General features: G+C 44.6%; 1 protein-coding gene across 2 annotated transcripts in view; it reads right to left on the bottom strand.

The window, feature by feature from the left end:
* Window positions 1–17,463, bottom strand: part of LOC115088124 (cytochrome P450 2K6-like) — a 110,470-nt gene that overhangs the window by 47,204 nt on the left and 45,803 nt on the right. For both annotated transcript variants that reach the window (XM_029596098.1, XM_029596097.1), the window contains one exon: window positions 10,162–10,335. In XM_029596098.1, coding sequence (XP_029451958.1) covers window positions 10,162–10,335 — 174 coding nt within the window. The remainder of the gene's footprint in view (window positions 1–10,161; window positions 10,336–17,463) is intronic.

Below are 17,463 nucleotides of genomic sequence, written 5' to 3'. Positions count from 1 at the left end.
CCCGCATACAGTGGAAATGTTTGGGACGCATTTGCCAGGAAGAAGGTTGGTCCTGCTGTTGACATCAAATTTAAATATTGTTTTTTGAAAAAGGGTTTTGGTTTGATATTGAGTATGTCTTTTCCTTCAATTGCAGTATGTGTTATAACAAAATACACTCCTGAAGAAGCGACTGATAAGTCACGAAACACCAGCAGCTTACGGGAAGAGACGGACTACTCATGTCTTTTGAATTGTTACTTCAAATAATTTTCAAAGCAACACATCTTAAAAAGAAACACACCGCAAATGACGATCAGACCGGACGGCAGTTGTAAGATATACTGCCATTGTCAGGCTTGCTGATGCGGTTTCATCATCATCAGACAAGAATATTTATATAGTGTCACAGCACTGAAAGTTATACACATTGTCCTTTTGTTGTTTACAATTTAAAAAGGGCCATGCCCGTAAATAATGGGGGTTACGCATATGCACAGTGCACACAAGGCCAGGCCTTGTGTGCACTGTGCACATTTTAGAAAAGGCCCAATTACACACAGAAGTGCCAGGCCTCTCCAAAGGGGTAGGCTGGGGGGTGGGGTCTGGGCGGGGAGGTGTGGGGAGGGATGGGGCAGGTTGGGACAGTGCCATTTGATGCTGAGCAGGTAAGTTAATAAACAAAAAAAAATAGGGTGGGTAGGTAGGTAGGGGTTAGGGGTCAGAGTGGAGAAGGAAAAGGGTAGGAAGGTTAAGTAGGTGGTTAGGGAACTGGAAAAAAGGCCGATTGCGTCGCCGCACATAATTTGAACATCCCCCCTCCTGCATGTGCGTCGTAAGCCGCCTGCACATGTGCATGCCAATTTTAAAATCTGATGCTTGTGCACATGCCCATCGGATTTTATAACATGTATGCGCCAATGCACACATGCTATAAAATTGGCATGTCCATGTGTGCGCGCCGGGAACCTCCAGCACAAGGACACATGTGTGCTCCTTTTAAAATAGACCCCAAAGCTACCAACCAGAAGAGAGTTCTCATGGAGTTCCTCTCTGACATAGGAGTTTATGCAGAAGTATATCCTGGTGCCAGAAGCTGATGAGAGAAAAAAGGACAGCTATCTTTCTCAGCAGGTACTGGGAAAAGACAGGGCAGGAAAGATCTCTACTAAAGGGAACAGACCTTTCCAAGAGAAGGTGATTCTGTTGAAAGAGACTGATTTTGGTTTGTGCTAATTTTTTGGACTTGTTGCTGATTTGGTATACTATTCTTAAGTATAGCTATACTTTGGCCTTTGTATTGTTCATCTTCAGTGCCAATAAAATAATTTTTTCTTGAACAACACATTTTGGAATTTGTGTGCTGATTTAGTTGAAACTGTACTTATAAGTGAAGGAGTACCAGAGAGAAGAAACTCTGTCTTGAAAGCGATATTTTCTTTCTCCTTGTATAAGGGCCCCCAGAATGTTATACAGCGTGCTCTGATCTGTGGGCCTCCACATGAGCCCTTGTGCTCATGCCATTTTAAGCTGGGCCCCTAGAGGACTATCCCCCAATCCTAGGCCTGACTTTATTTGATCCAAAATGAAGAGAAAAAAATAATGGAATCATGTAATGTCTATTTTACAAGTTTAACACATTCATTGCTTACTCTTGTGAAGCTGGTCATATAATCCAAAACAGAAATATGTTACCCCAATCTAAGATTTATATCAACCGGGGTAGATTTTCAAAGGGTTACGTGTGTAACCCTATAAAACCTACCCCTGAACGCGCCGAGCCTATTTTGCATAGGCTCAGTGACGCGCACAAGCTCTAGGACATGTTTATGTCCTGGGGCTTTGAAAAAGGGGCGGTCTGGGGGCAGGGAGGCAGTCCGGGAGTGGTCCGAGGCTGGTCCTGAGACCTCCAGCACAGTGGATGTGCCAGGGGATAGCGTGCACTGGCAGCTGGCCAGCACGCGCAAGTTACTCCTGCCTTGGGCAGGCGTAACATTGACAACAAAGGTAGGGGGGGATTTAGGTATGGCTGGGGGATAGGTTAGATAGGGGAAGGGAGGTGAATGTAGGGGATCAAAAGGAAAGATCCCTCCGAGGCCGCTCTGAGCGGCCTCGGAGGGAACAGGGAAAGCCATTGGGCCTCCCCTAGGTCTCGGTACGTGCAAGTTGCACAAGTGTACACCCCCTTGTGCGCGCCAACCCTGGATTTTATAACATGCACGTGGCAGCGCGCACATGTTATAAAATCGGTGTACATTTGTGCACGCCAGGTAGCGCGCGCAAATGTTCCCCGCGCACGTAAAATTAAAAATCTGCCCCCTAAAGTTTAGTGGCTTCAGAAGTCTTTTGCCAATTGAAAAACTCTTTAGCAGGGTCGGTGATGCTGGGATCCTCTTTGGTTATCAGGATTTTCTGTTGCCTGTTGCGATCTTCCTGGTTTCCCTCGTCTTTCTGGTTTTCATAGATTGAGATGCCTTGGTTTTTACATGATCATCAGGGGCAGAGCTTAGCTTGCCATCATTGTGTAGTAGATCCCTTTTTGGTAGTTTAGCCACCTCCGGGGATGTTACGGGTCTGAGTCCAGTCTGGATGCAGAGAAAGAATTATCTTTTGAGGCCCCTGCACTGTCAATCACAATCTAAGTCACAAATTCACACTCTAGTTCTAGGATTTCCAGAAGGAGCCAAATTGCCTAAAAAAGAAGCAATGAAGCTCGAACCAATAAAAGGGGCAGAAACCAAGCTTCAAACCAGTGTCCATCCATTCAGTTAATAGACTGGGGATGTAGGAAAAAAAATCAATGGGAGTGTAAAAGTGGTATTCAAAAGAAAGTCTTCATTGGAACTTAAAGAAAAGTATCTAGGACAGAATCACAAAAATAAGAATCAGCATCAAGCAAATCACCAGAACAAAACAGATGATTTCCTTGTCCATTCTCCTCCCTTTCTCTTCTTCATAGAAATATATCCTTACCAGTGAGAGTTGTATAATTAGAGTATGGCTCCAATATAAAACTGGTCATATGGAAAAATACCCCCAAGCATAAAAACTTCAGAAATATGCCAAACACAAACCGGGTAATTCAACAGCAAAATCTTCAAGTCTCTTGAGTTCTTGGCACAAAAGTCTTAAAACATCTCTTCACCCATGCTGTTAATGGTTACCTGGACAAAAAAATCTTTGATTCAGTCCTTTGGAATACTGGGAGTATGCTCTTCTCTCTGATACTGGTCAATCAATCCAAAAATCTTCTCAAAAATCTTTCCTCAAAACTCTTCCTTGATTGCTTGAATTGTCTTGAGCTCCTGGGGCAATCACCAGCTCTCCAACCACTTTGCTTTGAAATCCTGGGAAACTCTCCAGATCCTGATGATGGCAGGTTTCTTGGAATGTAGAACAGTGCAGTGTCTCTTCACTTGTCTGCTTCTGCCTCAGAGTAAGCAGTTCCCCACCTGGGCCCACCACAGCAGAAGTTCCTCTCTCTGGCCTACCAAAAGAGATGCATGGCTATCCTGTGGCATTCTTACAATGATGTCACTAAGTTCTGGCATATCCCTCTGTGTTGGCTCAATAGGAAATGTCCAAGTTCCCCTCATCCATACAGTTAACTTTCCTTCCCAATCAGACTTCGGACAAAGATCTCTTAAGTTTGTAATTATTTATTGTACAGATAATTTTCCATTTCTTACAATTGTTGCTTCCAAACATATAGCCCCAGGCAAAGACCTTTGTAGCTGGAGATAGGCAGGAGAAGGGAGAACGGAGTTTCTTTGGATGCAGGGTGAGAAGACAAGGGTTCTGAAGCTGATTTAATCTCTAGAATTAAAGCGGTAAGAAGAAATGTAAAAAAGCTGATCATATCACAGAGGTTGCTGGCACTTCTAGCTTTGAGGCACCATGGCTGAGACTGACTAACAGTCTTGGAGAGTGATTATAGGAAATGTCCCCACAAGCTGTCACTCTCATAAAGGCTACCACAGTTATGGCCTTTACAGAGGCATCCGAGAAGATGCAGATCTCTTTGCGGCTGGCTGTATGGAGCGGTACTGGAACATGGGTGCTCAAGCACTTTTAGGGAGCTCTTCCATTTCTCCCATTCTGGCTTCATTGCTTGAGGTAATGATGTGTCCCACTCGGTAGTGTTTGATGAGAGTTCTCTTAACAAGGCTTTTCCTTGTATCGTGGCTGGAGTTACAAACCCCAGTGGATCGTGCAGGCTGTTGACTGTGGACAGGACGCCTCGGCGAGTGTCCGGTTTATCTTGGGTTGGGACTTGGAAAGTGAAGACATCTCTCTTTGGGTCCCAATTCAACCCAAGGCTTCATTGGTGAGGAGGTGTTTCCACTCTCTGGTCCAAGTTCTCCGAGTCTTTAGCATGATCATCTGTAGAAATTGTTTTCATTGCCTCAGGACTATTGGAGACTATTTTGTGGAGCTTTAGATTTGCATTTGCCAGCATTGCTTCCTCTGCAGTAGGTAAGGACCTTAGTCTGTCATCTGCATAGAAGTCCTCTCCCACAAGGCATCTGGCATCTGTGTCGTACTCTTTTTCTCCTCCTTTTGCTGTCCTTCTGAGCCCGTATGTGGCCACTGCAGGTGATGGACTATTATTCTCTATTGAAAGGGTAGGTTTGACGTCATCCTTGGTGACTTGAAGCACTGAGTCCCCTAGATGTTCTTCTGCATCTGATGGGGGAGGGGCAATCCGACTGGTAGCTGAATTGAGATTCAGTTCTTCCAGCTTAGGATCTCCTTGGTGCTTAGGTGATTTGGACATGTTTCAAATAGGGGGATCTTAGAGGATTTCCATCCTCTAAGACATTTGTGGCTTATGCCTAAACACTTGGTCTCCTTGTTTGATTCAAGCCGACTTCGCCGACTATCACCCATCCCAAGGCGAGTCGATAAGTGTAGGGACCGGCTGTTGGGCTATCACACATCTCCAAGACCTTGGTCAGTGCTGGTGTGTCTCTGCCCAATCGCAGCAGGATTTCTGCTTCCGGATCCAGTGGTGGGAGCTGATGCATTATGTACTTTAGATGAGAATGGTGCCGAGTAGCTTCTGGTGTGGGAATCTCATCTCTGTTGTCAGGCATCTGGTTGCACTCGATGAGCATGGGCAAGTTTGACTTGTTGCTGCCATCTATTGCCTCTATCACATATCTGCCTGCTCTCCTCCTTGTCAGTTGGGTGACCCCTGAGCAGGTTTTGAGGTTGTACGGAGAGTAGTAGTGATGAATACCAAACAAGTCAAAGAATTACGGCCTTGTCAGGGATCTATTGCTCTGCTCATCTATGATGACATACATTTTTACTGCTTTCTCAGGCAGCTCTTTGGGATATACTCTGGCCAAGCATATTTTTGTGCAGGATTTCCCGTCGCTATTTCTCCCATACACTTGTGTGTATTTGGGGATCACTTCAGGTTCTGGCATTTGCTCATCCTTCTCCTCCCCACCGTAGTTTGGACTGGGGTGTACTGTTCCCGAAGGGTGAAATCTTGCTTTGTCAGGGTATAGGGCACTGTTGTGTTGGTCGCTCCCACACTCTGAACATTTAATGGTTATTTCACAGTCGTTAGCCATGTGGTTAAATGAAGAACAGCACCGGTAGCAAATTCTGTACTTTTTCAACAGTTCTTTGCACTCTTTCAAGGGTTTCCCCTTGAACCCTCGACACTTTCTGAGTGGTTGGGGTTTTTTGTGTATTGGGCACTGCCATTCTGGATCTTCTGCCCTATCCATATTGGGAAGTTGGTCTGATGTAGATGCTGCAGATGACACTTCTGTTTTGTGCACGGAAATGGGCTTCCTGCTGCCACAATGCTCCTTGGTTGGCCTTTTGTCCACTTGGTGGCCGATTCTGCATATCTCATGTGTGCTGAATGAGAAGCTAGGGTCGTTCCTGCGCTCTGCTAAGTCTCATATGAACTTTTTGAAGACATGGAAGGGTGGGTACTCTTTGTTGTCTTCTTTGTACTGTGCACCATGAGATGCCCATTTATCTTGTATATCACGTGGCAGTTTATTTATGATAGTGTTCATGCCTCATGATGTGTCTAGGAGGTTGAGACCCGGATACATAAGTCCAGCCTTAGCTGTCTCCACTTCTTGGAAGAGATCTCCCAATTCTTGCAACTTTCGGTTATCCCCTCTGGATATTTGTGGAAAGTTTTCCATTTCCTCAAACCACGCATTATCTATAGCGACTGGGTCCCCATAATATTGCTCAAATCTTTCCCATATCTCTTTTAACGCTGTAGAAGTATCATCTGGGTAGACGTTTTTTAATCTTATCACGTGTTTGGCCGATTCATGTCCTGACCATTTTGCCAAGAAGTTCATCTCTTCTTATGGGATTAGTCTCAGATCCTTCACAGCATCTTGGAAGTCAGATTTCTATGCCCTGTAACTCTTAGGGCGGTCGTTGAACTCATAGAGTCCTGTGGTTATGAATTCTCGGTGGGTCATGTACCTTGCTAAGTCTTCTGTTTCTGAAGACTCATCCTGAAAGGTAGCAGGCTTTGCTGGGTGGATGACTTGTGGTTGACTATGCACATCACTCTTGTTGTGCATTGGCTCGGGTTGTGGTTGGTCAATTGTCTCCTGTTTAGGCTCAGAGTATTCAGCTGGGGTCCTTCCTGAGTGTGGCTGCCCAGGTTTTTCTCGTTCTCGATGCTCACGGGGCATTGGGATCCATGGTTGCACGGAAATATCTGCCTCGGGGAATGTGCTTGGCGCATGAGTTAACTGCCATGTGTCTGTGTGATTTAGAGCCGATGGATCACTGCCATGGCATTCAGTTTTCGTGGCATTTTGCGCTTCAAGTCTGATTTCTTTGTTTGAGGCCTCTATTTGTGAAGGGAGGCATGCTCCCTCCTGGTGTGAGGGTTGCTCTGGGAGATATGGCGTTTTGACGCCAGTGTGAGTTGGAGGGTAAGCCATGACATAGTTCAGCATCCACTGGGCTGTGTCCTGCTGGGCCATGAAGCTGAGTGGGTCCCCCTCATTGCCGTGGTTCTGGGCCGCGTCAAATACCTTAATTTGGGCTTTAAGGATCGCTGCTTCTCTTTTCTGCTGCAACAAGTCTAGGGCGATCTCTCGTTCAGCCTTTTGGCGTGTTTCGGTGGCAGCTGTAATGGCAGCTGTGGCCACAGCTGTAGCAGCAGCCACAGCGGCTGTGGCTGCAGCTGCCTTCTGTTGCTCCTCTACTCGGAGCCCTTCTCTTTTAAGGGCTGCTTCTTCTTCATCGTACTGTATGCATGCTATAGCTGCTTGGGACTCTGTTATCATTTGGAGAATGATAGAGCTGAGTAGAGAGTAGCTCGAGTTCCTTGACCCATGTGACTTTGCAGACCTTGATGTACCATTAGAGGTGCGAGAGTGCTGAGAGCCTGCCTCGCTCATTGGGTAATCTACTTCTGCCCAGTTAATGGTATCCATTACCATTCCCTGGAGTATTTGGTATAAATTCTGTTGGCGGCCTTTTTCTTTGAGGCTTTCTGTAGTGTTGGTTCGTGTTAAGAACTCGACATACTCCTCTGTAATGAGCTGGTAGGTTTTGAAATGAAGCCTCAGCTGCTCTACGTGGTACTTGAGGTTGGTGGGTCTTTCTGTGACCTTCTCTCTGGCTTGCTTAATCCTATGCCATTCCCTTTCTATATTGTGGTCATGCCCCTGTTTGCTTTTCTCGTACATCTCCACACCTTTCTCTGTTGGCATGCGTACTCTTTTTGATTTACTACCTTCATTTCTCCCTTCGAGGGTCTCCCTTCCTTGCTCTGAGTCATTTCCTGGTTCCATGGTTTCAGCTAGCTGGTTTGAGGTGTTTTGCTTTGAAGCTGCTTCGGCCATGTGGGTAGCAAACACTTTTTATTTCAGCTACTGAGTTAAAGGGAATAAACTTTGAATAACTTCAGAAACAGGACCAGGCTAATTAACACTTTGTTGCCTCGAGCTCTCTGTTCCCTGGCCTTGGTGTGGGCGGGAATCTGGTATCTACAACGGATTGCTTTCAGCTTCCTGCCTGCTGAAGGGTAGTGGAGAGGGGAGGAGGGATATGCTCCTAGAGAGGGAAATTTGAATGGACTTAAGTACTGTCGTTAAGTCTTTTGTTCCAAGCTGGACTTTTTTCCCGCCATGAGCTCAAGTTACACAAAGCCAAATGCTTCTTTACTTCTCCCAGTATTCTTTGCTTATAGTATAGGCTGACTTTTAAATCTGCTTTCACTTCTTAAATGCCTTGCAAACTCAAAGTTAGTTCTGAAGTGTAAATCTTCACAATCTAAGTGTTTTTTTATGCTTGGTTCTTACCACAGCTGAGGGCATAAGAGGCTCATTCAAATGCAAGGCAGTCTTAAATGATTTCTACTCAATGCAAACCTTCTTTAGCAGGCTGTGTTGAAATCTCTGTTCCATTGTACTGCATACAGTTCCTTGAAATACTTTCAGTTCAACAAGTTTCACAGACTGTACAAACAAATTTTACTGAGTTTCTACTTGCTGGTTTCTCACTTGTTATTATCTTCTGTATGATTTGAGCTTTTACTTTCAAACCACTGCGAGCTTTTCTGCAACTTTCTGTATGATACACCTTTTTTACTTGCTATTCTCCTGATAAGATATTTTTAATTCCAGACCACTGGCGAGCTTTTCTGCAACATTCTGTATGATACAGATTTTTTACTGTGCTGACTCAATAGAAAACGTCCAAGTTACCCTCATCCAGACAGCTAACTTTCCTTCCCAATCAGTCTTCGGACAAAGATCTCTTAAGTTTGAAATTATTTATTATACAGATATTTTTCCATTACTTACAATTGTTGCTTCCAAATGTATAGCCCCAGGCAAAGACCTTTGTAGCTGGAGATTGGCAGGAGAAGGGAGAATGGAGTGTCTTTGGATGCATGGTGAGAAGACAAGGGGTTCTGAAGCTGATTTAATCTTTAGAATTAAAGCGGTAAGAAGAAATGTATAAAAGCTGATCATATCACAGAGGTTGCTGCCACTTCTAGCTTTGAGGCAGCATGGCTGAGACTGACTGTCTTGGAGAGTGATTATAGGAAATGTGCCCACAAGCTGGGGCTAGAGGGTGAGATCCAATGGTAACGAGCCTAGGATCCATGTGACACGGGGGGGGGGGGGGGGGACATGAAGGGCAGTTCCTTGAGCCAATAAGGCACTTAAGAAGACTCAAGTTAGATTGAAAGGGCATACAGACCCTTCCTAAGTGGGAGAAGCAAAGGATGAAGGGAACTTCTCTTATGGGCAAGCTCCCTTAAAGGCAAGGCTCACTGGTTTTTTTCATGGGTTACAAAAAAGTGTTGCAGCACTAAGCACAGTATATACAGACACAAACATGTACCCACTGCGGGGGACAGAACACCCTCCCTCCTCAACTTGCTTTGCCTCAACAATACTGAGACTTAACAGTGTAGCCATTTTGTCTTCTCTGATTGGGCAGCCATTCTACCCCCATTCAGGGTTGTTGAGGCCTCCCCTGGGGAGCCTGCCCCCCAGTTTGCTCACCCTGCTCTAGAATAGGGGACAATTTTCAAACTAAATTTGGGGACATATTCTGCAGTCAATGTTTACCCATGTACTTTGCCCCAAGTTTCAAAGAAAAATTACAGGCATATTTTTATGTCCTTGCAGATATTTGCATTTGATTTTCTCTGGGTATCTTTCATGCAGAATAAATTGTGCAGATCTGAAAGTGCAACCTATGTACATTATCTTCCTCTGCTGACCAAAGTATGGCCCTGGGAATGTCTTCTCTAAATGTAGCTAAAAATATGTTATTGAACAAAGTGTGCCCTCACAGGGAAGGTAATTTTCAGACAAGAAACTTAAGTAGGTTAATTGATTTTACTCATTTAAGTAAGCTTGAAAATTGTTCTCCCCTGGTTTATAGATGGGAAGACTAGTGGTGAATATATTTTTCCCAGTGGGAACTAATACCACAGCACTCCCATGTCTAGGCAAATGCATGAGCTGACAAACTTTGAATTTAGATGCCCTGTATTGTTAACTCTTCATAATTAATGAAGCCCTTGTTTTTAAGGATCTGTCTAAATATTAGAGTGGGCTACATAATTTGCCAAATAAAGTTTTCAAAGACATTGATAACATTAATACAAATATGATATTCAACACAAAAAGTTCCATATTTCAGTCATATTACCTCCTCCTTTTTGACAAGGAATACATCAATGAAGCTTCTCTGGTCATTTTCATCCAGATGTTTAAGATGTTTTATAAATATGGATTTTATAAAACTGTGTAACTCTTTTACATTTTCAAATATGTTCTTATGACTTCCAGGAAGGAATCCAAGTTTAGGGTATATGCTGTATAACTAGGGATAGACATAATGAAACAAACAAACAAAAAAAAAAATGAATGATGCAAATTAATTACAAGTAGATAATGTGGCTAATATAAAAACCTGGATAAAAATGAATTTTTTTTTTATTTACAATTTTTCAAATTATAACATTTACATCCAATGATATAGTCATGAATACAGAATTCCAAAGTAATTACTCCATTATTACAATTCTTAATTAGGAAATATAAATCTGATCTAGCCTACATCTAGGGGGAGAAGGAGATATATAGAATTGAGTGCTCGTCAATATTTATTATTCATCCAACTTCTAGTCCTACTGAAATCTTACTTTTATCCCCAATAAAACGTTGTAAATGTAATGGATCAAAGAAAATAAATCTTTTAGATTGATAGGTAATTTGACATTTACATGGGAATTTCAGGAAAAAGGTTGCCCCTATATCCAAAACAGCCTGCTTCAATAATAGAAACTGTTTCCTCCTTGCTTGTGTTACACGAGAAACGTCGGGGAAGATCTGAATCTTCTGCCCACAAAAATTGAAATTCTTATTCTGAAAATATTTGTTAAAGAATAAATCTTTATCTTTTTTTAGTGAAAAAGTCACAAGCAAGGTGGCACGAGTTTCAATATTATCTAAGGAATCCTCAAGAAAGGTTGACACACCTTGATATGCATGACACGCCTGCTTTCTGATTATATCAGTTTACCTCTCCAAGTATGAATGAGGTGATAATGGAGGTAAACTATATTTTTTCACTGTAAATATAGCAGTATAATACTCGTATTACCTTCTGCTTGCTGAATATTTAAACTATCAACATAGAGATTTATATTAAAAAAGATTTGTCCAGCTACAGCCCAAACTTAGCTGGACAAATTTTGATTTTAAATATATCATGCCTCCTTCCTCCCCAACTGGCCAAGTGTTAGCCAAATAAAAAATAGGCATTCTGGGAGCTTTTCAGGGTTGAGCAAAATTATTCAGCTAACTTAGCCAATTTTTACTTGCATCTTCTGACTTCGGGTATCATTTTTTAAGTTATGCTATGCGTTTACCATGCAGTACACAGTGCTTACCACATGGTAAATGCCTTAAATCAGCGATAACACATGCTTTATTAAGTACTGCATAATTGTTACTCACATAATGCTAAAATGGTAATGAGCAACTTTGCATGCAGTTGGCCAAAAAAAGCCAAAGAAAGAAGACACTGAAGAGGAGCTCCGAGGCCTGGGCTCCAAGGCCTGAGCCTGATCCTAGGCCAAGGCTAAGATGATGGGATCTGGCCTCCCGGCCAGGCCCTAACATGAGAACTGTATTTAGGACAAGGCCCCAGCATTGGGACTCAGACTCCAGGCCAGGCTGAAACGTCAGGCCTAGATTTGGACCCTGGCCTAGGCTAAGAGCCAAGAATCTTGAACTAGTCTCCAGGCCAGGACCCAGTGTCAGGCATTTTTCTTGGCCAAGGCCTGATCCTGGGCGGAGGCCAAATGTTTGGACCTGGCCTCTGGGCTGGGCTTTGGCATTCAGCCTGGCTCCGAATCCAGGCCCTGGCCTAGGCCTAGGCCTAGGCCCATGCATTGGGACTGGGTCTGGATCCAGGCTCCAGCTTTGGAAAACGGCCTCCAAGCCAGACCACAGTGTTGGACCTGGATCCGGATCCTGTCATAGACAAGGCCCAGGCATCCAGACCCAGCCTCTGGGGTGGACTGTGGCATTGAGCCTTAACTCAGGCCTTGGCCAAGGCTGAGGTCCAGACATCAGTCCCAGGCATCCAAGCGAGGGCCTTGCATAGGGCCTAGGCGAAAGTCACGGTGATCTACCATGGCCTTGGCCTACACAAGACCAAGGCTGCGACCTTGGTCCCATGCAAGCCCCAGAAACTTTTGGCCAGCTTGGGGGGGCCTCCTGACCCCCACAAGACTTGCCAAAAGTCCAGCGGGGGTCCGGAACGACCTCCTGCGTCAAATCATTTTTGTCTATGGCCGCCGCCATTTTGCGGCGGCCATTTTGCAAAATGGCGCTGGCTGAAGACAAAAGGATTCAATTGAGGGGGCCGTTCCGGACCGCCGCCGTTCTGGACCACCGCTGGATCCCCAGGTAATTTAAAGCATTTGGGGGGGGGTTCGGGAGGGTGGGGGATTTAATTTAAAGGGTCGGGGGTGGGTTTTAGGGGGTTTTAGTGTGCCGGTTTTCCTGCCCTCCCCCTTCCCCCGATTTACGATTTTTTAACGATAAATCGGGGGAATTGGTATTGTATCGTGGCCCTAACGATTTTTGACGATTTAAAATATATCGGACGATATTTTAAATCGTCAAAAAACGATTCACATCCCTAGTGTTCATGCACTTTTTTTAGCAGCCAGAAATATGACCTCTACATATCCTGGGAGTCTGGTATCCCATAATTGGCATTAGTTCTTGGGTCCCTCATTTTGGTCTGGAGAATAAAGCTATAAGGATACAGGTGTTTACATTCTGCTCTGTCAAAGTAATTTCACGACTCCACCCAGGAGCTGGTCCAAAGCTAACTGTTTATCATGAATGGTTCCATGATGGAAAACAGCAAATGTTTATCAACTTGTACAACACTCCCCATCCCCACCACCACCCTCCCACACACACATACGCCCACTCTCAAACACGAATGAGTACTGGGAACTTGTCCAGCATCCCAAGCTTCAGCTTGTGATCTCCAGAATCATGGTGATGGGACATGGGAGGGGACTTTAAATGCAAAACCAGAGAGGCAGGATGCATTGCAAATTGAGCACACCAAATAGATGACATCTCTGGGTTGCTTATGGGAATGATTAGGTATGTATCCTTGTAAGATTCAGTGGGTTCCATAGAGCTCAGCTCCATAAGTTACTAATGGAATTGGCCTGATAACTCAGTATATTTATTTATATTTATTTATTTAGAACTTTTATATACCGACATTCATGTGGAAAATTACATATCACATCGATTTACAATGAAACAGATATTGCATAAAGCATTACATAGAACAGGGGTTACATAGAACTGGGAACCAGAAGGATAAATCTAGGATAAATATAAATAAAAGCTGTTAAAATGTGAATCACGTAAGGAGCGGACATTGATTGAACATATTGAACAAAATAAATTAGATGAGACTAAATATAAAATAATAAGCCAATATAAGATAATAAGTCCCGTCCTGTCAAGAGAGATTCATGACCTAACTGGTGTGCCCTTCTTCATGACCTAACATGTGCAGGCCAGACCATACTCCACAGTGGCAATTCACTTCACAAACCAGCTAGCATATACCAATGTGGCTGTAGCCATAGGTGCCATACATTAAGGGTGCCACTGCTCTCTCCTAATGTTGCTGCAAAATACTGCCTCTATCTTCCTGCCTTCAAGCCTGAGGACCTGCAGGGGTACCAGGGCCTAAGACAACAGGCTACTCTTATTATTGCCCCCCTCTGGAGAAGGCTCTGTAGTAACAGATTAGGGATGTGCATTCGTTTTCAATACATTAGCAATCCGCAATGCATATATCCCTATTCATTGTATTCGTCGGTTCACAAAACGTATTGCGATCCCCCACAAATACAAACATATCATTAGTTTCATTCTTTTGGCTCTCAGTGATGATTTCTTAGCGGCCATTTGAAATAGGAGAAGACCATGTGGGAGTATCCATAGTAAAAAAACAGCCCTTTCCTGTGATTCATAAGTGACCTCACAGCCCTGTCATAGAGTGGGTCAGACAGGTTGGCAAGGAGACCAGAATGCAACCTATCAGAGCTAAGCATTTTTCTAACACGGCCAATCGCCGCTCTCACTCAGTGCACTGTGACGCTATTTCTGATGAAGCAGCACTATTTATACGTTAAGCACGCGGCATGCCATGCACTTTCTTAGCAGGGATGGTCTGGGGAGGTGGTCAGGGGAGGTGGCTGCACTGAGAGCTAGTCTGAGTATTTGAAATCTGTATTCAATTGCTCGCTATTTTGACAGAATTTTCTATTAAAAAAGATATTTCTTTGATTTGGCTGCAATGCCGCAGCTATCCATGCTTGCTTTATTTGCCCGCACTTTTTTTTTTATTGATCTGAGACAGTGTCTCTGTCTGTGCCACTGAGAGAAGCTGCTAGCAGTGGCATGTTGCTGGTTATTTTTAGATTTTACCCCCTGGGATAGGTTGCAAGCAGGATTTGGGTGTTGTGGGTGGGAGATATATTCAATTTCCAGCTAGTTTGATAGAATTGCCATTGAAAAAGAAATGTCATCGTTTTTGCTGCTGTGCAAGTCAGGCTTTTTATTTAACTGCATTATCTTTTATTGTGCTCTTTTAAGCCAAGAAGGCAAGGCGCTGCCTCCTCGTGGGGGTCTGGGGGCAGTTTTCAAGACTCACCTATATTGGTACAGCAGTGCTCTTTTAAGCCAAGAAGGCAAGGCACTGCCTCTTCATGGGGGTCTTGGGGCAGTTTTCCAGACTTACCTATATTGGGACAGCAGTGCTCTTTTAAGCCAAATCCCCAGTTACAAGTTTGGTGTGTGTACATACAGCGGTCTCAATTGCAGTGTACATCAAGGCACTGCACCTCTACAACGTGTATCTGTGAGCGGTGTTCCTGACTCACCTATATTGGGACAGCAGTGCTCTTTTAAGCCAAGAAGGCAAGGCACTGCCTCCTCGTGGGGGTCTGTGGGCAGTTTTCAAGACTCACCTATATAGGGACAGCGGTGATCTCTGAAGCCAAATCCCCAGTGAGCCTCTTTTTGAAATAATTCTTTTAATTGAAATCCCTAGTAGGCAGTGACATTAAATCCATAATGTCAGGGAAAGCTAGACATGGTCGAGTGATTGGGACTGGGATAGGAGGTACCTCAAAAGGCAGTGCCAGTCCCCCATTAAAGTTAAAAAGGGACCTTTTCCAATCTAAAATCTCTGGAGGGGCAGTTCCATCCAGAAAAAATGAAATTTAAAGATGATGCATCGCAACCATCTGTTTCTGACTCTGTAGTTTTGGAGGTGAGGGAAGGGGAGGCCAAGTCATACCAGAGAAAATGGCGACACCCAAAAGCAGCAGTGCGACAGCAGACTCGACTTAATGTTGACAATGTAGTGCAGGCACTGTTTGCTTCTGATTCTGATGAAGAATCATCTTGTGTGGGATTTTCATCATCAGAAATGGAAGAAGTAATAGCTGAAAAAGGTTTAGGAGGATTTGGTAGCCTCCACCAGTGCTGCAGGGGAGAGATGAAACTGATGATGATGAGGAAGAAGACCAGTCATCACAGACATAGAGTGTGACTGATGCTCCTGGCATTGCTTCTCAGGGTGCACCCACTACTTCAGCTCCAGTGCCAGCATCCACCCCAAAGGCTATAGAGAAGGGATCACGAAAGAAATCTGTGATCTGGAGCCACTTTAAAGTGATGGAGGACCCATGTTTTACTCAGTGTAATTACTGTGCCAGGGCTATTAGCAGAGGCAAGCAAATGGGACATCTATCTAATTTTGGCATGACGCATCATATGAAAAGGCAACACCCAACAATAGTACTGCTATCTGGGGATGGTGGCAGTACCAGTCAGGGGACCCCTTTTTCCAGGCAGTGTAAAGTAGTTGAAAAGGAGCAGAGTTAGCCTACGCCCTCAGCCTCTTCTACCAGTCAGGTGGCCAGCCTGCAGCCCCCTGCCATGTGGCAGAAGCGACAACCCACCATGGATGAAATGGGGTGGTGTGCAGTAACGCTATCCCGGGTTAGGAGGCAGGCAGCTGCAAAAGTTGTAACCAGGAGCATTGGGGAAATGATTGCCCTTGATGACCAGCCCTAGCAAATAGTAGAGAATGTGGGTTTCAAGCATTTGCTGAAGGTCTTAGTTCCAAATTACAAAGTCCCCTCTAGAACCACATTTAGCAGAAAGGTCATCCTCAGCCTGTACAGCCAGTGTTGCAGTCGCATCCGAGCGCTGCTAGCTAAGGCAGAGGGGAGTATGCATTTCACCTGCAATATCTGGACCACCATGAATACTGCACACTCTTACCTCTCCCTGACAGCACACTGGTGGGACCTGGCTGAGGCAGGGGAAGGCAGCAGCTCTATTACTGAACAAGTATCAGTGTGGAGGTGGGCTTTACTGCATACCCACTTGATGGACAAGGCCCATACCTCAGCCAATATTCTAGCATGCATCCGACAGATGCTGGTGGGCTGGCAACTACACCAGTGAGACAGGAATCCTCAGGCAGGGTTCTTTGTCACAGATAATGGTACAAACATGGTTAAGGCAATATACGACGGGCGCTTTCAGAACATCTGATGTTTTGCACACACTCTGCACCTGGTAGTAAAGTCAGCTCTGGGGTTGGATTCCAATCATCAAGAGAATGAATGCCTGCGTACGTTTACCCAAGTGCAGGAACACAGCAGTGCACTTTCACAGAAGTGTGAAGACGGGGCAGATTTTCTGACAAAAGCAGACTGATTTGGAGATGCCTCACAAGCGTCTCATTCAAGACATTGCCACCCGGTTGAATTCCACCTTTATGATGCTGCAGAGGTTAGTGGAGCTGCAGACACCCCTTCATGAACATTCTGGTTCAATGGACATAGGTGTGCAGAATCCCCTAGGACATCATGATTGGTTAGTCATGAGTCAGCTTTTAAAAATCCTGCAGCCCTTCAAGAATGTCACGGAGGAGCTGAGTTCCAGAAGAGCCACATTGGCTGACATCAACGCTATAGTTCATTTCCTGGATGAAAATTTGGAGGGCTTTAAACAGGAAGAGGGAATGACAGCTGAGGTGCTGCATTGTCTGGGCATTTTGCAGCAGCAGGTGCAAGAGAGATTAAGGCTTTTAACAGAAGACCACACATACATGCTCGCCACAGTCTGTGATTCCTGTGTGAAAGGGAAACTTGCCTACAGTCCAATTGTCTCTCATTTGTGAAGGACGTGCTTTTAGAAAAAAGTCTGTGATCAGGAGCACCATAGGCAGAGACAGAATAGGCATGAAGCAGAGGAAGAAACAGCACTTGGCACTTCAGAGAGTTTTGCTAGCCCAAGCAGGAGCAGCAACATGTCAGTGACAGCTACTACTTCCTCCTCCTCCCCTTCAGTACGCCAAAGGCATGTTGCCCATAAA

The sequence above is a fragment of the Rhinatrema bivittatum genome, chromosome 3, assembly GCF_901001135.1.
Source record: "Rhinatrema bivittatum chromosome 3, aRhiBiv1.1, whole genome shotgun sequence".
Lineage (NCBI taxonomy): Eukaryota > Metazoa > Chordata > Amphibia > Gymnophiona > Rhinatrematidae > Rhinatrema > Rhinatrema bivittatum.
Note: the sequence above shows the minus strand (reverse complement) of the source record. Positions and strands in the feature narration are given on the sequence as shown.